General features: G+C 46.7%; 2 protein-coding genes across 2 annotated transcripts; both read left to right on the plus strand.

Moving 5' to 3' along the window:
* The first annotated feature begins 9096 nt into the window (after nucleotides 1–9096).
* LOC123365251 (olfactory receptor 51G2-like) lies at nucleotides 9097–11078 on the plus strand. Its single transcript, XM_045007968.1, has 2 exons — nucleotides 9097–9209; nucleotides 10108–11078. The coding sequence occupies exon 2, from the start codon at nucleotides 10140–10142 to the stop codon at nucleotides 11076–11078; it is 939 nt and encodes a 312-aa protein (XP_044863903.1). The 5' UTR covers nucleotides 9097–9209; nucleotides 10108–10139.
* Nucleotides 11079–21995: 10917 nt separating this feature from the next.
* LOC123362263 (olfactory receptor 51G2-like) lies at nucleotides 21996–22934 on the plus strand. Its single transcript, XM_045002692.1, has one exon. The coding sequence runs from the start codon at nucleotides 21996–21998 to the stop codon at nucleotides 22932–22934; it is 939 nt and encodes a 312-aa protein (XP_044858627.1).
* Nucleotides 22935–24501: the final 1567 nt, after the last annotated feature.

Below are 24501 nucleotides of genomic sequence, written 5' to 3' on the forward strand. Positions count from 1 at the left end.
CCTTGAATGCTCTGCTGAGTCATAGCATGCATTATCCATAGACGGTCCCGAGTGTTCTCCCAAAGGCTCACCAGATGGGGTATAACCTTCTCCTAGAGACTGTCCTTTACCCTAATGTCCCATTACCTGGAATAGGGCCTTCTCAACCAGCTGTCTGGACTGTAAGAACTTTGCCTAGTGGGTGTCACCCAGGTGTAACTACATTTGAAATACAGATACATAGTCAATATTCATAACTTCAGGTGCAAAAATGATACAGGCATACAAATAGGATCAACATAGTCTGCAAATCATAATTTTTCCATAGAAACCTCACAAGACATTTTTTGTACAAGAGGCATATAACTATGTCATAATCATATCAGAAGCATACCACTATGATTCATATCGGGGACAGTTTCACAGCCACCTCCTCAGCTACCCTGGAACCTGCACTGGGCATATAAAAGGCTGAGGTTCTTTAGGAAGAGACAAGCTTTTCCCGTGGGGTGACTTGGGGTCTCAGGAGAGCAGGCTGAGCATGGCTGAGGGGGCTCCGGCCACCCCGGGAGTCATCTGGCCTGGAGGTGCTCATTGTTCCAGCTATGGGGTCTGTGTAAGCTCTGGGCTTCTCCAGGAGCAGGGGGGTGGGTGTGGGCATTGACACTCCGTCTGTGGCAGTTGGGTGGAAGGAGTAGGGCCGGGGGGCTCCACCTCTTGCTCATGTTGTAAATCATAAGGAAAGTGACAGACGATAAGGCAGAAAATATCATGATGCCTCTATATAAGTCCGTGCTATACCCACCCCTTGATTAGTTTTTGTAGTTCTGTCCATCCCATCTCAAAAAAAGATATATTAGAATTTGAAAAAATACAGAGAAGAGTGACTATGGAACAGCTTCCAGATGATAAGACACTAAAAAGCCTGGAATATTTCAGCTTGGAAAAAGAGAAGACTATGCAGGGATATAATAAGAGTTCTATAAAAGCATGAGTGCTGTGGGGAAAGTGAATCAGGAAGTGTTATTTATCCCTTCATAAGAACCAGGGGTCACCCAAGGAATTTAATAGGCAGCAGGTTTAAAACAAAGAAAAGAAAGTACTTTTTACACAAAGTACAGTCAGCTGTGGAACTCATTGCCAGGGGATCTTCTGAAAGCCAAAAGAATAACTGGTCCAATACAGAACTAGATAAGTTGACTGAGGATATGTCCATCAAAAGCTATTAGCCAATATGATCAGGGATGAAGCTCCATGCTCTGGGTGTCTCTAAACCTCTGACAGTCAGAAGCTGGGAGCAGATGCCGGGGATGGATCACTCGATAATTTCACTCATCTGTTAGTTCCCTCTGAACTATTGGCACTAACCCTGGTCAGAAGACAGGACTCTGGGCTAGATGGGCCATAGGTATGACCCAATAAGGGCCGTTCTTATGTTCTTAAATTGTTCCACTGATCAATGGGCTGCTACAGACCAGCCAGTTCCAGGGGTTGCCTGTGTTACAAAGCTGGCATAGCCACCCTAGCCAACGTCCCAGGGATGTTCAATATAGGATGCTGATGGGGTCTAGTGCTGACAGGGGCTAGAGCTGGGCTGGATAACAGAGAGATTTTCCCCACATTTAAATTTTTGTCCCAAACTGAAATGTTTCCTTTTCATCCATATTTTAATTTGATACTGAGTCTGTGATTCTGGCTATGGAAAAATCAAAATCTCCTGCCCAGTCTGTGGCTGGGGTATTGTGTTCATCAGCTACTCTAACCAGCCTTCCCATCTCTGTGCAGCCCCCGCCACCCTGTACAAGGCCCCTTCAGCTACTGTGACAGGCCCTGGTAGCAAATCTCTTATGAATCTGTGTTAAAAGGCAGCTGGGGAGGGTCCTAAAGCAATTGTGAAGGCTAAGAGACCTTTGGGTGGGGAGCCTAGCTACCAGTGGATCTGTGCATAACATGGGGGGAGGGATAGCTCAGTGGTTTGAGCATTGGCCTGCTAAACCCAGGGTTGTGAGTTCAATCCTTGAGAAGACCACTTAGGGATCTGGGGCAAAAATTGGTCCTGCAAGTGAAGGCAAGGGGGCTGGACTAGATGTCCTTTCCAGTTCTAGGAGATTGGTATATGTCCAATTATTGCCTGTTATCATTAGGGGGGAGGGATAGCTCAGTGGTTTGAGCATTGGCCTGCTAAGCCCAGGGTTGTGAGTTCAATCCTTGAGGGGGCCATTTAGGGAACGGGGGTAAAAATCTGTCTGGGGATTGGTCCTGCTTTGAGCAGGGGGTTGGACTAGATGACCTTCTGAGGTCCCTTCCAACCCTAATCTTCTATGATTGGGGATCTCTAGATCATGCCTCCTGCCTTTCATTCCACAGGGGGAAGGGAAGGGACCTCTATTCCTGGAACGATCTGATGGAAATTTGCATGTATGGAGCCTTGTGAAATTTCCCTTTCCTGTCCAGCACCCTGGGTTTGTAATGTAGGTGGCTGCTGGGGAGAAATTTGGTAATATATTATTATTTATTTTATTCATGCAAGATCACAGCTGTGACAGCATCATTGTTACCACTCTCCACCCCCGAAGTAGCCATGTGCCTAATCGGAACCATACAAACAGTGATGACAAGCCTGGATTCCAGAAATAGAGCCTGCAATGGGGCTGGTGCTGCAGTCCAGTGTAGCCTCACCGCACATCCCCTGTGATTTGGCTTCCTGCAGTTTGCCATTGGCTGTCACAGGGGTTAAAGCTGGTGCACACTGAGCCAAGCAGCTGAGGTTCCCTGATGGCCAAGTGGCCCCCAAGGGAATGTGCAGACATGCTTCATAAAGTCAGTTGCCTCCCAGTCTGAACAGACACTGCCTGCTGCCCGTGCAGCCTCTCCGATGACTCCTTGTCCTTTAAGGTGAAGACCTCTGGTGACAGTGGCTCCCCTTCTAGCAGGAATTGGGTATGTTGGCAAGTTTCACTCTCTCTAAAATGCAAAGTGAAGGGGAAAGGCTGTGAGCTGTTTCCATTGGCAGATGTTCTGTGCAGCGGCAGAGGACTCAGCTGGACTGTTGGGGTGACACAGTGACAGGGCTGGAGGGCAGGCAGCAGTAGGTAGCTTGGGAACCCCTCCCCTACATCTGCCAATGCTCCACAGTGGGTTGATCAAGCTACACAGAAATCTGACATTCAAAGTGAGCTTGGACTGTTAAAACCCGAATGCCCTGAGTCAGGATTTCTAATGGGGTCTCATTTCTCGAAGTATCGTGTGCTCTGGGCCCGATCCTGCCAGGGGCTGAGTGAGACGAGACCCCACGGAATATCTTTGACTAGTTCCCAATCGCCTCAGGTTTATTTTCTCATGGAAATTGAACCAGCAAATGCATTTTCAAACGATTTATTGTCTGGCTTCATTTTGAAGGCAGGAATTCAGAGCTGATTGGTCTGTGGTAACAGGTCCTATAGGGCATATTTCTGATTCCTGACTGAGGGCTTCAGCACTTCTGCCCTTTAGAAACATGTCAGAGTTACAGGACTACCTGCATGTCTGCCTCCAAATGCCAAATGCCTTGTAAACTTCCCTCTCACGGGGTGGAATCCCGCAATCGTCCCACTCTCAGACTGGACCCTGGGCTACAACACACAGTGGGCAGCAACCCACTGAGAAAACAAGTCCCAGTGGGTTTGGGACATGTGGTTCATCCCTTGTAAGCATGTGACTAATGCTGAGATGAATGACCAACCAGCCTTCTTTAACCAAAACACTGTTTAATCTAAACAGTAAGAATAAAGCCTAACATGAGAGAAGAACAGTGTTTTCCAAGAACAGTCTGTACATGTCTCTGACCTCAAGTCCTCCCACACTGATGCAGACCCAGGCAGGCCCAGGGCCTTGAAATTTCCCCAGCGGTGTCTGTCCTTGCCATCTGAAAAGCTTCGCAGCAACAGCTGCCCCATCTCTGCACAGACTCCCAGCACTGGCAAAACAAGCTGTGTGATGTGGCTGGAGCCCGGAGATAGGCTCTTCCCAGCTTGTAGCTCCGGTGTTGACTCTGAAACTCCCTGAAGTGCTGACTGATACATGGCTTTTCTTGATCTGTGCCTTCCCATCCTGTTTGTTTTCCAGCAGCCTGTTATTGAATTAAGAAGAGTCATACTGGTTACACTCAATAAAACCTTAACATAAACATCCCAAAATTAACCCAATATAGTTATACAGCAAACATCCCAAGAAGTGGGTTTAACATGCACATTGATTATGGCAGCTCAGCTCCATGTCTCTCCTAATGCTGTTCTCAAGTGCTACGGATTTTATGAATACAGGACAGAGACTGTAAGGGAGAGAGAGAGAGAGAGAGAGCGAGCAATAGACTACATTCCTGTGGGAAACAAGTTCCATTTCTATGAATACTCCTGCATTTGACTTTCAAATCCACCTCCTGTAAACCCTCATCCTAGCTGAATAACAGCTGCTGGGGTCACTATGTAATAGAGACAGGCAACAGAGAGTCCTGTGGCACCTTTAAGACTAACAGATGTATTGGAGCATAAGCTTTTGTGGGTGAATACCCACTTCGTCAGACGCATGTAATGGAAATTTCCAGAGGCAGGTATAAATATGGAGGCAAGAATCAGTCTGGAGATAACGAGGTTAGTTCAATCAGGGAGGATGAGGCCCTCTTCTAGCAATTGAGGTGTGAAAATCAAGGGAGGAGAAACTGCTTTTGTACTTGGCTAGCCATTCACAGTCTTTGTTTAATCCTGAGCTTTGGTATCAAATTTGCAGATGAACTGAAGCTCAGCAGTTTCTCTTTGGAGTCTGGTCCTGAAGTATTTTTGCTGCAGGGTCGCTACCTTTACATCTGCTATTGTGTGTCCAGGGAGATTGAAGTATTCTCCTACAGGTTTTTGTATATTGCCATTCCTGATATCTGACTTGTGTCCATTTATCCTTTTACATAGGGACTGTCCAGTTTGGCCAATGTGCATAGCAGAGGGGCATTGCTGGCACATGATGACATATATTACATTGGTGGATGTGCAGGTAAATGAACCGGTGATGGTGTGGCTAATCTGGTTAGGTCCTGTGATGGTTTCGCTGGTGTAGATATGTGGGCAGAGTTGGCATCGAGGTTTGTTGCATGGATTGGTTCCTGAGTTAGAAGAGACGGTTACTCACCGTAGTAACTGTTGTTCTTCGAGATGTGTTGCTGGTGTGCAGTTGCTGGTGAGAATATGCTTCAGGTTGCAGGTTGTCTGTGGGCAAGGACTGGCCTGCCACCCAAGGCCTGTGAAAGTGAGGGATAATTGTCCAGGATGGGTTGATGCATTGGAGAGGTTTTAGCTGGGGACTGTATGTGATGGACAGTGGAGTCCTGTTGGTTTCTTTCTTGGGTTTGGCTTGCAGTAGGAGGCTTCTGGGTACACGTCTGGCTCTGTTGATCTGTTTCCTCATTTCCTCATGTGGGTATCATAGTTTTGAGAATGCTTGGTGAAGATCTTGTAGGTGTTGGTCTCTGTCTGAGAGGTTGGAGTAGATGAGGTTGTACCTCAGCACTCGGCTGTAGACGATGGATCGTGTGGGGTGTCCGGGGCGGAAGCTGGAGGCATGAAGGTAGGCATAGCGGTCGGTGGGTTTTCGGTATAGGGTGGTGTTAACGTGACCATCACTTATTTGTACTGTGGTGTCTAGGAAGTGGACCTCCCATGTAGATTGGTCCAGGCTGAGGTTGATGGTGGGGTGGCAGCTGTTGAAATTGTGGTGGAATTCTTCCAGAGTCCCCTTCCCAGGGTCCAGATGATGAAGATGTCATCAATGTAGCATAGGTAGAGAAGAAGTGTGAGTGGACGAGATCTGAGGAAGTGTTGTTCCAGGTCAGCCATAAAAATGTTGGCATATTGTGGGGCCATGCGGGTCCCCATAGTGGTGCCACTGGTCTGGAGGTATATATTGTCACCAAATTTGAAATAATTGTGCATGAGGATAAAGTCACAGAGCTCAGCAATAAGTTGTGCTGTGTCATCATTGGGGATATTGTTCCTGACAGCTGGTATTCCATCTGTGTGTGGGATGTTTCTGTAGAGAGCCTCTACATCCATGGTGGCTAGGATGGTGTTTTCTGGGAGATCACCAATGCATTAATGTCATGGAGATAGTTGGGAGTGCTGGTGGCATAGGGTCTGAGTAGAGAGTGCTCATATCCGGACAGTCCTTCAGTGAGTGTGCCAATTTCAGAGATGATGGGGTGTTCAGGATTTCCAGGTTTGTGGATCTTGGGTAGTAGATAGAATAACCCTGGTCGGAGCTCTAAGGGTATGTTGATTTGTTCCGGAGTTAGTATAGGGAGCATCCTGAGTAGATGGTGCAGTTTCTTAGTATATTCCTCAGTGGGATCTGAGGAAAGTGGCCTGTAGAATTTGGTATTGGATTATTGTCTGGCAGCCTCCTTCTAGGTCCAGACTGTCATTTTGACCCTCAGGAGGAGTCCATGTGGAGTTCTTCTTCCTGTGTTGTTGGTGTGAGGGTATCTGTGTATCAGTGCGCTGTTCAGTGTTATCTTGAAAGTATTCTTTGAGTCGGAGGTGGCGAAAGTAGGCTTCCAGATCATCTCAGAGCTATCTCATGTTTGTGGGGGTGGCAGGGCAGAAAGAGAGTCCCCGAGATAGGATAGACCTTTTTGCTGGGTTGCGTGTGTATGTGGATAAATTGATGATGTTGCTGGGTGAGTTAGGGGTACCACTTTTGTGGCCCCGTGTGGCAGGTAGGATTTTAGACAGCTTACGGTCCTTTTTCCTTTGTAGAGAGGTGAAGTGTGTAATGTAGATCTCCTGTCTTATTTTAGTAAAGTCCATTTGTGTGTGGGGTTGGTTATTTATGAAAGTCTCGAGGTTGAAGAGCTCTTTTTTGATGTTTTCCTGTTTGCTGTATAGGATGCTGATCAGGTGGTTCCTCAGTTTCTATGGCATAATCTCTTACTGTGTTCTGTGCAGTATGTAGATAGCAATGGATTTTTCACGTTCAGTCCATTTGGTATGATGTCCATCCGTTAGCATTTGGAAAGGAAGATATCTGTTTGTACTTGTGCAAGTTTCTTCATGAGGTTGATAGATTTCCACTCCATACGGCTAAATGCAGTGCCTTGCATGGTGTCAAGTATCAGAGGGGCCACCGTGTTAGTCTGGGTCTGTAAAAAGCAACAAAGAGTCCTGTGGCACCTTTAAGACTAACAGCTTAACAGGAGCATAAGCTTTCGTGAGTGAATACCTACTTCGTCAGACACATGTAATGGAAATTTCCAGAGACAGGTATAAATATGCAGGCAAGAATCAGTCTGGAGATAACGAGGTTAGTTCAATCATGGAGGGTGAAGTCCTCTGCTAGCAGTTGAGGTGTGAAAACCAAGGGAGGAGAAACTGCTTTTGTAGTTGGCTAGCCATTCACGGTCTTTGTTTAATCCTGAGCTGATGGTGTCAAATTTGCAAATGAACTGAAGCTCAGCAGTTTCTCTTTGGAGTCTGGTCCTGAAGTTTTTTTTTTGCTGTAAGATGGCTACCTTTAAATCTGCTGTTGTGTGGCCAGGGAGGCTGAAGTGTTCTCCTACAGGTTTTTGTATATTGCCATTCCTAATATCTGATTTGTGTCCATTGATCCTTTTACGTAGGGACAGTCCAGTTTGGTCAATGTACATAGCAGAGGGGCATTGCTGGCATATGATGGCATATATTACATTGGTGGACGTGCAGGTGAATGAACTGGTGATGTTGTAGCTGATCTGGTTAGGTCCTGTGATGGTGTTGCTGGTGTAGATATGTGGGCAGAGTTGGCGTCGAGGTTTGTTGCATGGATTGGTTCCTGAGTTAGAGTTGTTATGGTAGGAAGTTGTATAGTCCAACCCCTGCTCAAAGCAGGACCAATCCCCAGCTAAATCATCTCAGCCAGAACTTTGTCAAACCAGGCCTTAAAAACCTCTATGGATGGAAATTCCACCACCTCCCCAGGTAACCCATTCCATTGCTTCACCACCCTCCTAGTGAAATAGTGTTTCCTAATATCCAACCTAGACCTTTCCCACTGCAACTTGAGACCATTGCCCCTTGTTCTGTCATCTGCCACCACTGAGAACAGCCGAGCTCCATCCTCTTTGGAACCCCCCTCAGGTTGAAGGCTGCTATCAAATCCCCCTCACGCTTCTCTTCTGCAGACTAAACAAGCCCAGTTCCCTCAGCCTCTCCTCGTAAGTCATGTGCCCCAGCCCCTGTTCATTTTCATTGACCTCCTCTGGACTCTCTTTCCATTTGTCCACATCCTTTCTGTAGTGGGGGGCCCAAAACTGGACCCAATACTCCAGATGTAGCCTCACCAGTGCCGAATAGAGGGGAATAATCACTTCCCTCAATCTGCTGGCAATGCTCCTACTAATGCAGCCCAATATGCCCTTCACCTTCTTGGCAACAAGGGCACACTGCTGACTCATATCCAGCTTCTCATCCACTGTAATCCCTGAGTCCTTTTCTGTAGTACCGCTGCTTAGCTAGTCGGTCCCCAGCCTGTAGCAGTGCATGGGATTCTTCCATCCTAAGTGCAGGACTTTGCACTTATTCCTGTTGAACCTCATCAGATTTATTTTGGCCCAATCCTCTAATTTGTCTAGGTCACTCTGGACCCTATCTCTACCCTCCAGTAAGTCTAGCTCTCCCTGCAGCTTAGTGTCATCTAAGGGTGCAATCAATCCCATCATTCCAGATCATTAATAAATGTGTTGAATAGCTGTATGATACTGTCTCCTGGTAACTAAAAAGAAGCTTTTTCTAATCAAGGTAATGAACACAATCCCTCTGCAATACCTGTGCAAGAGTTTTCAGAAAGTTCTGAGAAAAAAGACCACTGCTCTGTGTTTCAGCAAAGAGTAGAGCAGAGGTGCAGGAAAAGGGAGAATAATAGTGGTTGTATGTAATAATCGCCATTAGCTGTTACACGAACATGCCTGAAATAACTTGCACTCTGAAGAGGATATTAGTGCAAACCTACTGTTTTCACTATTCACACATTTGTGATGTCAACCACTCCCCCATCCAGATGAAGTAACTCTTCGTGTCAGCTTGTATCTTTGCAGATAGCTACGGACCCTTGCACGGGAGACGGAGCAGTTCCTGTGAGCATGAAGAGAAACTTGTAGGATTATCAAACTTTCTGAATTGAATCAACATTGGCCAGGCAAAGCATTTCAGCTTCTCCTGGGGGGATTCTTGGGGGTAAGAAAGTATCATCAGGAGCATTTTTTTAGGGAAAATAAATAGAGCCTGGTTCTTATTGAATTTACCCATATAAATCTGGAGTGACTCAGTTGAAGTGAAAGTTAGTAAATTCAGAATATGGCCCTGGAATTTATCCCATGTGCTGCAAAGAGGCTGTGGCATAATTTGGACTCTTAGGAGTGGAGAAAATAACTATCTATATCTATAGCTATATCTATCTCGATCTCTATCTATCTCTATATAATGAGGCAATGAAACACATTTATAAATATATTCAGTGCAACACAGATAAATATCATGACCATTTTCACCATGCACTTGCCATGTGTTTGTACACATGTCATGATACAATGGGACACACTCAGAAGTGGAGGGCCAGAAAGGGTGTCTGTGGGAAGGTCAAAATTGTAAAATCACACAGTGCTCAAGTAGGCTGCGGAACTCCCAGCCACAAAATATGAATGAGGCAAAGAGCTTAGCAGGATTCAAAGAGGGACCGGATGTTTATATGGGTAGCCAGAAAATCGAATTACACTAGTAAGCACTGATTTAAAACCTCTTGGAATGGCTCTAAGCCTTCCTGATTTACTCCACAAAATATCTCTAACTAGTGGTTGTCAGGGGGAAACATTGGGAGCAGGTTATTTCATAGCTAACTATTGCAGGGCTCCTTCCACCTTTCTCTGAAGTACGTGAAACTGGCCAGTGGATGCTGGACTAGATGGACTACAGGTCTGATCCAGTCTGGGAATATCTATCTTGCTATCGGTGGTGTACATCCAAGATTTTGTTTTTGCCGATTTATATTTAGCTCCTGGGAGTCTCCAGGCTTGTACTGAGAGCAGAAAGATGTCTCACTAAATAACATCTAGTTTCTGGTTCTTTTTCCTTTCAGGAAGGAAACTCCTTGGACGTGCCCAGTACATTATGTCAGCTGTCAATGACACCAAATTCAAATTTGCTGTGTTCCTTCTCACCGGGATACCTGGGCAGGAAGACGTCCAAAATCTCTGGATCTCTCTCCCCTTCTGCTTTATGTACGTTATTTCGATAGTAGGAAATTCAGTCATTCTGTTCATTATAAAAACAGATCCAAGCCTCCATGAGCCCATGTACATTTTCCTTTCCATGTTGGGCATCACAGACCTTGGCTTATTGATAGCCACCATGCCCACGATACTGGGCGTATACTTGTTCAACTCTAGGGAGATCAGCTCTGATGCTTGTTTTGCCCAGCTGTTCTTTATCCAGTCATTTCAATGCATTGAATCCTCCGTGCTCTTGTTGATGGCCTTTGACCGCTTCATCGCAATCCATGACCCGCTGAGATATTCCTCGATCTTAACCCTACCGAGAATAGCCAAGATGGGACTGGTGTGTGTGCTAAGAGGGGTGGCCGTAATGCTCCCACTCCCCCTTCTCCTGAAACAGTTCAGATATTGTCGAGTGAATGTCCTCTCCCATTCTTACTGCATGCACCAGGAGGTTATGAAGATGGCTTGTTCGGATATCACAGTCAACAATATCTATGGCTTGTTTATTACAGTCATAACGGTCGTGTTGGACTTGCTGCTCATCTTCATCTCTTATGTAATGATCCTCAAAACAGTGCTGAGCATTGCTTCCCACACAGAGTTCCTCAGGGCCCTGAACACTTGCGTCTCCCACCTCTGCGCCGTCCTGCTCTTCTACATGCCAGAGTTCAGCCTGACTTTGATACACAGATACTGGAATGGCTCTTCTCCCTTGCTTCAGATTGTCCTGGGCTACATTAACCTGCTGGTTCCTCCTCTGATTAACCCTATTGTGTACAGCGTGAAAAGCAAACACCTTCGTTCAAGGATAATCAGTGTGTTCCTGAAGTGAAGGGTCAATTTATCACCTGGCCCCAGTGTTGGTGGCAAAGGAAATAAGAAACACAGGACCCAGCGACTTATTGCATCCTGGACCCTTATATCTGTGATGACATGAGTTACTGATCTACACTCTGTACAGACAGGTTCAGATGGAGTTTAGGCCTGAAGCAACGTATAGGAGCTGTTTCCACCCAGTGCTGAGGGAGGACAGTGCACTGGGGGAAGGAGACCAAGGCTGGTAAAAACATTTACAAAGCGACTGTGTTAATGGATAGCCAGAGAAGGGGTAGAATGTTGGCCCATAAAGAATCTTATCAGTGGCTTCTCCAACTTCAGAATTCCTGAGAATACTCTCAATAAAGAGAAGGGATGGAGATGTTGTTTCCCATTACAGCTAGTCTGTCACTGTCGTGTCTCTGGTTATACATCCTTGAGCCATGAAAAAAGCTGCAGAGCTGTTTTGCGTTCAAAGTGATCCATTAGGTCTGCGTCAGCTGTGGACAGGGGCTATTCAAGGGACATGGACACCCACCATACCCCTACGCCCTCTTCCAGGTACTTGTGACTGAGTCATGTCAGAGACATCATTAATGCAGGAACCGCAAGGGAAGCCATTCAGGTAGAACCCCCAACACCACCCTTGGTGGCTCTGCACACAGCACACCTGCTGACCTCACTCCACATGGAAGCAGAACAGAGCTGTGTGTGTGAGTGAGGGTCTGACACACAGGAGTCCTGGGAAGAGACTCAGGTCCATATTCCCCTCCCCTCGGTTTCTGCTGCCCCAGGAATGGAAAGGGTTGGAAAGGGCCTCACCTCCTGTGATGGTGATGCCCGTGGGAGCCAGCTGAGGTCACTCAATTAGGGTGAACTGCAAAGAAAATGAGGCAGACAAACCCCAGAAGCTGGTGGTTATTCCAATACTTAGATTTACCTAGCCAGACAAAACAACTTCTATATTACCATGGAGGTTACTCAGAAGTCCAAACAAGGCAGTTCCCTTAAAGTACCCAGCCTCAGGCCTCCATCCAGACACACCTGTCAAATATGATGATGATTCCTGAAAATCTTATCTCATCCTATGAAAGAAAAGGTTCTTCCAGTCCCAAAGGATCAGCCACATACCCAGGTCCAATTATTACTTAGATCTTACCCAGAATACACACTATTAGCCAATTCTTATTAACTAATCTAAAATTTATTAAAAAAGAAAAGAGAGAGAGAGAGTGTTGGTTAAAAGATCAATATACAGACAGACTTGAATTCAATTCTTGAGGTTCAGATACATAGTAGAGGTGAGTTTGTAGTTGCCAAAAGACCTTTTAGAAATAGTCCATAGGTTACAGTCCAATGTCCATATTCAGGGCGGCTCCAGTCAATGACTGGGGATCTCAATCCTTGTGGCTTAAGGTTTCCCCCTCTTGAAACCCAAAGCAGATCTGAGATGAAGTAGGATCATATCCCAGGGTTCCTATACATTTCCAGCAGCCTTTCGGGCTGAGAAAACAATAGGCTTAACTCCTTCTCTCAAACATCCTGGCAATTAGTACAGGGTAATTTATCCATTAAACAGTTCAGATACAGGTTATCACAACCTTCAAAGAGACACATAGACAATAATACTATTTCACTCAAGCATCTTCCTAAATGTTAATATTCCTTTTTAGATCTTTGAATCAAAGCTATAGCAATAGACAAGACTTGTTTGCTTACATCACAAGCCCTGAGCAAACATCTACCCTTTTACCTCTAACAATGCAGACTTGCATTTCAAAGCTCTATTCATTTACATATCTTCCTAACCAGTTTCTATAATTCACCCATGGGTCAGGTCAGTCTGAGTTAATTAACTTTTTCTGGCCCTGTCACCTTTCAATGACATGTTATATTACAGTCATAACGTCACACATCTCCAGCGGAGTCATGGCTATCTCCTGTTCCAGCCCAGCCCATTCAGTGCAGGGTGGCCACCTTCTCAAAATGAACAAGCAGGACACATGCAAGAGCTCTGCCCCCTCCATGGCCTCACCCCGGTGTTCTTTTCCCCTCTGAACTCCCACCTCCTGCTCCTTCACTTCCCCCAAACCCCACCCACTGACAAGGCTGGACTTCAGAGCCAGGACGTGGTAAAAGAAACCCAGGGATCAAGTGCCGCTCTGGGGAACCCCAGACCCTCCACCTGCCCCGTTTTGGGGACGGGGCCTTGGGGGGGAAAGGAGCAGGGTGGGGCCTCATAGCGAGAGGGGGATAAAGACCTCAGCCCCCCAATAGTGAAAAGGGTGGCTCTGCCCATGAGCAGGTGTGGATCAGCACCACAGGGAATTCGGAACAAATGCTGTTCTGGAATCTTTCAGCCCACGCTAGGACTTGGGACTCTCCTTCCCAATTCAGGATGTGTGATCCACACTAATTCTGTGGGAATTAAAGGTGGGGTGTGTTGGGGATTATCCCCTTTATAGGTAGGAAAGATTGGGGGGGATCAGTCAACCCCTGATCCAGGGTGTGACCCTTTAAGATTCCTGTCACATTTGGAGCTGACAGTAGCTTTGTAGAGCCAGCTAGTGGGAGGGAGGAAGATGGTCCCAGGGAATAGTTAGTGTTTTGGGAAATCCCAGGCTACTGTGTTTTTAAGGGCCTGGGACAAGGGCTCCCTTCACTCCATGTGATCATCTGGTCTGACCTCCTGCAGAATTTCACCCAGTTACCCCCGTACTTAGCCCAACAGCATGTCTCCTCATAGCTTGTGTTCATCACAGAGATTTCAGCTCTGTTTGTCTCATAAGGATGATTAAAGGTACTGGGTGGAGAACCTGAACTCTTCCCAACAAACCTTTGTGGTGAGGTCTGTCGTTAGCACAGCACCCTTTGACTTTGGAGTTCTCGGTCACTCCTGCAGCTCGGCTGTACAGGGGAGAATCAGGATGTTTTTCTAGAGAGCGTTAGAGTGTTGCCTGGCCTAATAGAGGCCTGTTGGGCTGCCCCTCAGTCTGATCCTGACCCCCATCTGCTCCATGAGCAATGAACGCTGGAGATGGACCTCACCCACTGCATACAAATTTCCATCATCACCAAGTTTGGGGGTAGCTGGATCAGGGTTTTTGTGTCCAAGAGGGAGTTAGCAGCAGAAATTTGGGTTACAACTCTATCTATTAAGAATCTGATTGGCCTTGCTTACCTGGTGTGTGCTTTTGTCATGCTTGAGCAAGAGGAGGAGATCATCTAAGCTGTGTCTAAGGTACCCAGTGACTTTGTGAACCCATCGCTGTTACGTCCGGCTGTCTGTAGCATAACCCTGTTCCTTATAACCGGGGGCTCTGTAGTCTAATGCAGCGGGACACACTGTCTCTGCCACTGTGATAAGAAATGCCAATTAACAAACTCTCAGTACCTTCGTTTTTGAGATATGGCCAGCAATGTCACCTCTTGGGATTTTATTGGGAGTGTTACACTATTTCCTGTCCTTCTTAGAGCCCCAACTTCTGCAATCAGGAAACTGCACAGGATTCTGAGCTTTTGGTTTTCTTTAAGAAGTTTATTTAAACAAGTGACCTGCAGAAAAGCTAGAAAATCTGAAGCAGGTGACCCCAATGGCTCAGAAACCAAAGACAAGTGAAAACGAACCCCACATTAGCGTATTTTTAAATCTCATTATTTCGAAACCAATCTCATGATTTTTTGGCGACATGACTCATACTTATTGAAGGGGCTTAATTATACTGAGTACTGTAAGAGATCTAAAAAGCAATGAGCAAATGACACAAAAACTAAAACTAAGCAATTTTTAACGTACATCAGATATGGTAAACCAGCCAAACAATGAGTGAGGCTAAGGAAAATTGAGATGCTAAAGGAGCTCTCTAGAAAGATGAGGCTGTTTTGCCTTAGTCTTCACTGCAGAGGATGAGAGGGAGATTCCCACACCTGCACCATTCTTTTCAGGTTACAAATCTGAGGAACTTCCTGCACTGAGATGTCAGTAGAGGAGGTTGTGATGCTGCACCCCATATTCATCATAATGGTATGATTATGAGATGACTATAACATAATTATGATGCATCTGGTACAAAATATGTCTTGAGGTGTCATTGGAAAAGTTAGGATTAGCAGATTATGATTATTCTATTAGTGTGCATGTATCATTTTTGTACCTGAAGTTATGAATAGTAACTATAAATCTGTATTTCAAACATGCTTACTCTGGGTAACACTCTCAATTTTCAAGAACAACAATGAAGAAGCTAGACAGTGCTAATGGCTCATCAACAAAGACTATGGACCATGCAAGAGCCTAGCTTTCCTGTGACCTTTCAGCCGGCCTATGAGCAATGGCTGCTATAACTCAGCAGGTCATGCAAGGGTATGGGACAAGACCATATGCTACAGAACTCCATTTTGGTATTTTGTATTTTTCCACAAACTGGGCTGGGAACTTGGCTTGAAACAAAGGGTTCCCACCATATTGAAAAATTATATCCTCTCTTGCTGTTACTCCCCACACAAGAGAAATCCTGGAAACAACCGAAGAAAAAAGTCTGAACTGGGGGAAGTGCTGATCCCAGGCTAAAGGGATTTCTAGCCTGTGTATGAAAACCCGGTGGACTGCTTGTATCACCAGTAAGGGTGAGAAATTGCTAATTCATATCTAGTCTATCTAGTATTTTAGGCTTAGTTTGCATTTTTGTTTATTTGCTACGTGATCTGATTGATATCACTTAAAATCTATATTTCTCTAGTTAATAAACTTGTTTTATGTTTTATCATAACCAGTATGTTTTGAGTGAAGTGTCTTGGAAATTCTCAGCTCTGTAAATAAACGTTTCTTGCAAATCTTTCCCACATCGAGGGGAAAGCCACCTATATTAATGAGTATGCATTGTGCAGATCCCTGTGCAGTACAAGATAGCATAATTCTGGGTTTATACTCCAGCAAAGGTGCAAGGTGGGGGAGCTGGGAAATTGGTTGTTGTCTCCTGTTTGTCCTTGAGTGGCTTAGGTAAAGCACTCAGGTAGCTCAGTTGGTTGTGCAGCGCCAACCACTGTCATGTTGGATGATAACAGGGCCTAGAGCAGCTTGTTGTGTCACCAGAAGAGCACTGTGGAGAGGCCAGCCAAGCTGAATGGATAGGGGGTTCAGTGATTCCACCAGCTTCCACACTGCACCCCAGGGGGGACAACCCATCACAGAGATTCTACAACAAACTGATAAACTAAACATTAAAAGGCACCAGGACCAGATGACATTCACCCAATAGTTTCGAAGGAACTCAAATATCAAATTTCAGAACTACTAACCATGGTATATAAGCTATCACTTATATGAGGGCTTGTACAAGGTGATTGGCTAATAGCTAATATCATGCTGATTTTTTTAAAAGGCTACGGAGGTGATCCCAGCAATTATAGGCCAGTAATCCTAACTTATCCTAAGGATACCACTATGATTAATATCGGGGACAGTTTCACAACCACCTCCTCAGCTACCCTGGAACATGCATTGGGCACATAACAAGCTGAGGTTCTTTGGGAAGAGACAAGCTTTTCCAGAGGGGCAACTTGGGGTCTCAGGAGAGTAGGCTCAGCATAGCTGAGGGGCCTCTAACCAGCCCAGGGATCCTCCAACATCTGGGGTGGAGGGCTCATTGCTCCAGCCATGGGGTCTGTAGAAGCTCTGGGCTTCTCTGGGAGTGGGCGGGGGGGTGAGGCGGCACTCTTGCTGCAGGGGTGGGGCAGAAGCAGGGGTGGCTCCAGGCACCAACACGCCAAGCTGGTGGGGGCACTCTGCCGGTTGCCGCGAGGGCGGCGCAGGAAGGTTGCCTTCGGTGGCTTGCCTGCAGAGGGTCCGCTGGTCCCGCGGCTTCGGCGGACCTCCCACAGGCAAGCTGCCGAATCCGCGGGACCAGGGACCTCCCGCAGGCAAGCCGCCGAAGGCAGCCTGCCTGCCATGCTAAGGGCGGCAAAATACCTAGAGCCGCCCCTGGGCAGAAGGAGTATGGCCAGTGGGCTTCACCCCCTGCTCATGTTGGAAATCATAAGGAAAGGGCAGGGCCGCCCAGAGGTGGGGAGCAAGTGGGGCAATTTGCCTCAGGCCCCGGGCTCCGCAGGGGCCCCCACGAGAATGGCTGAGGCTCCCTCCCCGGCCCCAGCCCAACCCCGCTCCCCCCTTACCCAGAGCCTCAGCGCATCCAGGAGCGTCGCTGAACAGCACTGTAGCGTGTCGTCCGGCGGGGCTCCTGAGCTCCGCCCCGCTCAGATCCGCGTGGTAAGGGGGCAGGGCTGAAGGGTTGGATAAGGGGCAGGGAGTCCCGGGGACAGTCAGGGCACAGGGATGGGGCAGAGAGTGGGGGTGGTGGTCAGGGGACAGGGAATGGGGGGGGGTTGGATCGTGGGCATTCCGGGGGTCTGTCAGGACTCAGCGGGGGGGGTGGATAGGGGTCGGGGCAGTCAGGGGACAGGGAGCAGGGGTGGGGTCCCGTGGTGGTGGGTCTCTGGGGGACGGTGAGGGGACAAGGAGCAGGATGGGTTGGAGATTCTGAGGGGGGCGGGCAGTCGGGGGTCAGGAAGTGGGTGGGGGTCGGCTAGGGGGCAGGGCCCGGCTGTTTGGCAGGCACAGCCTTCCCTACCCTAAAGCTCATTCAGCAGTTTGAGGCTTGCAGAAGAGCCGAGCTGTGAGCTTTTCCATTAGGGCTCCCATCCCTTTCACTGCTCAAATGCCAAATTATAGTCTATATGTAATTTCAGTGCCATAGGGAGATTCATGTCAGGGGAGGGGAGCTTCATTTAAAATTAGCCACTGGGGGAGGGATCACATGAGAAGAGCAATATCCTTCCCAACCCTACCAAGGGAGCCCCCCCCTCTGCATTCCCTGAGGCTCCAGGGGGTTAATTCAGTGGTTCTCAAACTTTTATACTGGTGACCCCTTTCACATAGCAAACCTCTGAGTGCGACCCCCCCCTTATAAATTAAAAACACTTTTTTATATATTGAACACTATTATAAATGCTGGAGGCAAAGCGGGGTTTGAGGTGGAGGCTGACAGCTCGTGACCTCCAGTGTTGACGGGGTCTAGTGCTGCCACCTAGGGTTGTGGTCCTGTAGCATGAGGGACAGAGGCTAGAACTGGGCTGGAAAAGAGAGACATTTTCCCCACAGGATTCCAGGACTAGAGCCTGCAGCAGAGCTTGGGCTGCAGTCCAGTTATGTAGCATCACCTCACGTCCACTGTGATTTGGCCTCCTGCAGTTTGCCATTGGCCGGGATGCGGGTTAAAGCTGGTGCACACTAAGCCACGCACCTGAGGTTCCCTGATGGCCAAGTGGCCCCCAAGGGAATGTGCAGACAGGCTTCATAAAGACAGTTGCCTCCCCTATCTGAACAGACACTGCCTGCTGCCTGTGCAACCTTTCTGATGACTCCTTGTCTTATAGACTGAAGATCTCTGGTGTCAGTGGCTTCCCTTCTAGCAGGAATTGGGTACGTTGGCAGGTTTCACTATCATTAAAATGCGCAGTGAAGTGGAAAGGGTACAGGCTGTTTCCATTTTCAGATGTTCTGTGCAGTGGCAGAGGACTCAGCTGGGCTGTTGGAGTGTCTCAGTGACAGTGGCTGGAGGGCAGGCAGTGCTAGGTAGCTTGGGAAACCCTCCTCAACATCTGTCCATGGTCCTCGGGGGGTTATTCAAGCTACACAGAAATCTAAGCTTCAAAATGAGCTTGAAATGTTAAAACCCTATTGCCACAAGTCAGGATTTCTCAAGGGGTCACATTTCTATAAGTGCTGTGTACTGTGGGCCCAATCCTGCCAGGGGTGGAGTGAGAGAAAACTGCATGGGATTTCAGGGACTATTCCCAAATTGCCTCAGGTGTATTTGCTGCTGGAAATTTAATCAGCAAATGCATTTTCAAGGGTTTTATTCTCCAGGTTAATTGTGAAGGCAGGAATTCAGAGCTGATTGCTCTGCGGTAAAAGGTCCGATGAGGCATATTACTATTTCCTGACTGGCTGATGCTTCTAGAATCTCTGTTCTGTAGATAACCCTCAGAGTTACCGGGCATCTCTCCCCCCCCGCTCTGATCTGTGAAAGCCAGATGTCAGGCCTCGTAACTTTCCCTCTCATGGGGTGGAATCCCAAGATCCTCCCACCCTGAGTCTGGGCCCTGGGATACAACAGCCCCCAGTGGGTTCAGCACCTGTGGTTCTTCCCTTTGTGAGCCTGTGACTAATGCTGAGACAAGTGACCAGTCAGCCTTATTGAGCCAAAACAGTGTTTAATCTAAACAGTAGGAATAAAGCGTAACATGGGAGAATGAGGGTTTTCCAAGAACAGTCTGTACACGTCTCTGACCCCAAGTCCTCCCCCTCTGCTGCAGACACAGGCAGGCCGAGGGCCTTCAGATTTCCCCAGCGGTGTCTGTCCTTCCAGTCTGAAAAGCTTCTCAGCAACAGCTGCCCCACCTCTGGTCAGGCCTCCAGCACTGGCAAAACAAGCTGTGTAATGTGGCTGGAGCCCGGGAATAGGCTCTTCCCAACTTGTAGCTCCAGTGTTGACTCTCAAACTCCCTGAAGTGCTGACTGAGCGATGGCTTTTCTTGATCTGTGCCTTCCCATCCTGTTTGTTTTCCATCAGCCTGCTATTGAACTATGACGAGCCATACTGGTTACACCCAATAAAGCCAAAACATAAACATCCCAAAAGTTAACCCTGTACAGTTATACAGCAAACATCCCAAGAACTGGGTTTAACATCCACATTCATTATGGCAGCTCAGCTCCATGTCTGTCGCCTTTCCCGGGTGCTACGTATTCTCTGAATACAGGACATAGACAGTCAGAAGGAGAGAGAGCAATAAACTACTTTCCTGTGTGAAATGAAGTTCCATTTCCATGACACTCATGTATTTGACTTTGAAATTCACTTCCTGCAAAACCTCAGCCTGACTGAATAACAGCTACTGGGGTTACTATGTACCAGAGAGTGAGAGCTCAGGCAATGGATATTTTCTATACCGATCCCAATGCCTGTTACCACTCTGGATACAGGCTACAGACTGACAGAACTTGAGGAGACCTAGTCAGCTATTAACAAGGGACAGAGGAACTACTAGACTTTTTAGCTTATGCTCAAATAAGTTTGTTAGTCTCTAAGGTGCCACAAATACTCCTGTTCTTTTTGCGGATACAGACTAACACGGCTGCTACTCTGAAACCTACTAGACTTTTGTTTGCTGACAAGTGACTGAATGAGGGCTGAGAGGCTGTGATCTTTTCAGGTTCTGAAGAAATCCAGATGACAGACGCTACATTTTAAGCCCCACTGTAACCTGAGAAATTGTCTCTGAGAGAAGATCAAAGGAGAAAGAATGGGTTGACGTGAGTTAAAGTACAGATATGTAAATGTTATGTCAAAACTTTTCATTGTCATACAAATTTTACACAACAAACTTTGATGTCATGCATGTATATCGAAAGCCAGCAGCAGAGTTTTTAGAATTTCTACAGGAAGAAAAAGTGGTAACAATATTGCTTAATGTTTCAGAAATAATCCACATACTATTTGGAAAAGTTTTATGCTATGAACTCCTTGTTCAGTGAACAGTTGCACGATATTGTCTCCTGGTAACTGACCAGAAGCTGTTTCTAATCAAGGTCATGAACAAAATATCTCTGCTACACCTGCACACGACTTTCCAAAAAGTCCTGAGAAAAAGTCTATTAGTCTTTGTTTAAGCAAAGAGTAGAGCAGAAGTGCAGGAAAGGGGAGTGTAATAGTGGTTGTATGCAATTTACATCATTAGCTGTTACACAAGCATGGCTGAAGGAACTTGCACACTGAACAGGATATTAGTGCAAAACCTATTGTTTGCACTATTCACACATTTGTGATGCCAGTCCCTCTCCTGCCCAAATGAAGTAACTGTCTGTGTCAGCTTGTATCTTTGCAGATAGCTACAGGCCCTTCCACGGGGAGAGGGAGCAGTTCCTGGGAGGATGAAGAGAAACCTGTAGGATGATCAAACTCTCTGGATTCAGTCAACATTGGCCAGGCTTCTCCTGGAGAGATTCTTGGGGGTCAGAGTCTATCACTGGCAGCATTTGTTTAGGATACATGAATAGAGCCTGGTTCTTATCAAATTTACACATGTAAATCTGGAGTGACGCAGCTGAAGTTAATGTTAGTGAATTCAGAACGTGGACTTGGGAATTTATCCCATGTGCTGCAAAGAGGCAGTGGCATAATTTGGACTCTCAGGAGTGGAGAATATATATATAATGAGGCAATGAAACACATTAATAAATATCTTCAATGCAGCACAAATACAATGATTGTTTTCACCATGCACTTGCCATGTGTTTGTACACATGTCATGGTACAATGGGCCACACTCAGAAGTGGAGGGCCAGAAAGGGTGTCTGTGCAAAGGTCACAATTGTAAAATCACATGGTGCTCAAGCAGGCTGCGAACTCCCAGCTACAAGGTATCAATGGGGTTAAGAGCTCAGCAGGATTGAAAGAGGGACTGGATGTTTATATGGGTAACCAGATAATCAAATTACACTAGTTTTAAAAACTCTTGGAAGGGCTAAACCTTCCTTATTTACACCAAAAAATATCTCTAACTAGTGGTTGTCTGGGGAAAACTTTGGGGGCAGGTTATGTAATAGCTGCCTATTGCAGGGCTTCTTCCACCTTCCTCTGAAACATGTGGAACTGGCCAGTGGATACTGGGCTAGATGGACTGCAGGTCTGATCCCATCTGGGAACGCCTATCTTGCTATCGGTGGTATTTTTGCTGACTTTCCTTTAGCTCCTGGGAGTTTCTAGACTTGCACTGAGAGCAGAAAGATGTCTCGTTAAATATCATCTAGTTTCCTGTTCTTTTTCCTTTCAGGAAGGAAAGGTCAAAACTCCTCGGACCTGTCCATTACATTATGTCAGCTGTCAATGACACCAAATTCACATCTGCAGTGTTCCTTCTCACCGGGATACCTGGGCACGAAGACATCCAAAATGTCTGGATCTCTCTTCCCTTCTGCTTAACGTATGGTATTTCAATATTAGGAAATTCAGTCATTCTGTTCATTATAAAAACAGATCCAAGCCTCCATGAGCCCATGTACATTTTCCTTTCCATGTTGGCCATCACAGACCTTGGCTTATCAATAGCCACCATGCCGACAATACTGGGCATATACTTGTTTAACTCTAGGGAGATCAGCTTTGATGCCTGTTTTTCCCAGTTGTTCTTTATCCACTCACTTCAATGCATTGAATCCTCTGTGCTCTTGTTGATGGCCTTTGACCGCTTCATCGCTATCCGTGACCCACTGAGATATGCCTCCATCTTAACACTGCCGAAAATAGCCAAGATGGGACTGGTGTGTGTTCTAAGAGGGGTGGCCGTAATGCTCCCACTCACCATTCTCCTGAAACAGTTCAGATACTGTCGAGTGAATGTCCTCTCCCATTCTTATTGCATGCACCAGGAGGTCATGAAGATGGCTTGTTCAGATATCAGAGTCAACAATATCTATGGCTTGTTTACTAAACTCTTAACAATGGGGTTGGACTCTCTGCTCATCTTCCTCTCTTATGTAATGATCCTCAAAACAGTGCTGAGCATCGCTTCCAATGCTGAGTGCCTCAGGGCCCTGAACACCTGTGTCTCCCACCTCTGTGCCGTCCTTATATTCTATACACCAGACATCTTTTTGTCTGTGATATACAGATTCGGAAAGAGCTCTTCTCCCATACTTCAGATTCTTATGGGCTACATCTCCCTGCTGCTCCCTCCCTCGTTGAACCCAATTGTGTACTGTGTGAAAAGCAAACACCTTCGTGCGAGAATAATCAGGATGTTCATCAAGTAAAGGGTTAGTTCATCACCCAGCTCCAGCCACCTATTCCGTGCCAGACCCTTGCATCTGATACAACATGAGCTACTGATCTCCACTCTGTAGAGAAAAGTTCGGATGGGGTTTACGTCCTGGAGGAATGGGCGAGACAGCTGGTGCAGGAGGACAGTGCAGTGGGGGAAGGATACCAATGTACCCCCGTACTGACTTGTGTTTGATTAACACATAATTTGTGTTCATCTAAAGCATATTTTCCAGGAAGGCATCCAGCCTTGGTTTGGAGGTATCAGGAGAATCCACCACCTCCCATGGAAGTTTGTTCCACTGGTTAAGCCCCCTCGCTGATAAAAATGTAAGTCTCATTTCCAAATTTCATTTTTCTGGCTTCAGTTTCCTACCATTGGTCTTTGTTATATCTTTCGCTTATAGACAGAAGAGCCCATTAGTAGCTGGTGTTTCATTTCTGTGAAAGTGCTTGTACAGAGTCATCAAGTCAGTTCTCAGTCTTCCCTGCTTCTACTCACTACGCTCCAGTGTATACATGAAAGGTAAGTTGGAAAGGATAGAGGAGGAGAAAGACCTGGATATATTAGTTGATCTCAGGATGACTGTGAGCCACCAATATGATACAGCTGTGAACAAAGCAAATGAGATCCTAGAATGTGTCAGGTGAGATAGGGAAATATTAATATCCTTATACAAGGCACTGGTGAAACCTCCTCTGGAAAACTGTGTAAAATTTTGGTCCTACAAATTCCATAAAGAAGAATTCAGACTGGAAAGGAGCCAAGTAGGGCTTCTTGGATGGTCAGGCCAACGCACAGCCTGTCTTAGGATGAGACTGGAAGAGCTTGCCTGGTTTAGCCTAACACAGTGGAGGCTGCACTGGGATCAGATTGCTCTATAAATACATTGAGGGGGGGAAGGAGTTAACACTAGGGAGGGTGACGAGCTCCTGAAGCTGAAGTTTTGGCACAAGAATAAATGGGGAGAAACTGTCCAGGAACTAAACTGAGGCTGGAAAGGAGAAGGAGGTTTCTGACCATACGAGGAGGGAGGTTTTAAAATGGAGCTTGAGAGGTGCCACTCTTCAGCCAGGTGGAGCCGGCAGTAACCAGGGCTTGGTTCAGTCTCTAGGGCAGTGGTTCTCAAGCTGGGGGTCGGGACCCCCTCGGGGGGTTGCAAGGTTATGACATGACCTGTCAGCTTCCACCCCAAGCCCAGCGTTGTCTCCAGCATTTATAATGGTGTTAAATATATTTACAAGTGTTTTTAATTTATAAGGGGGGGGATCACACTCAGGGGCTTGCTATGTGAAAGGGGTCACCAGCACGAAAGTTTGAGAACCACTGCTCCGGGGGTTCCATTTCAACAATACAATACAGTACACAAGCAGCTTGAGCCCCACCCAGTAACCTGGGAAAATTACATCCTACCCCCAGGAGCATCTGAGAGGCAATAGCTCCCCACTCACAAGCGCGACCCAAGCTAAGCTCCAAGTGCCTCTTGCTAGCTCTCTATTGGACACAAACAAATCCGCTCCCTCAGATCCAGCTGTCCCCAAACTCGGTGATGATGGAAT

This window comes from Mauremys mutica, chromosome 1 (genome assembly GCF_020497125.1).
Source record: "Mauremys mutica isolate MM-2020 ecotype Southern chromosome 1, ASM2049712v1, whole genome shotgun sequence".
Classification (NCBI taxonomy): domain Eukaryota; kingdom Metazoa; phylum Chordata; order Testudines; family Geoemydidae; genus Mauremys; species Mauremys mutica.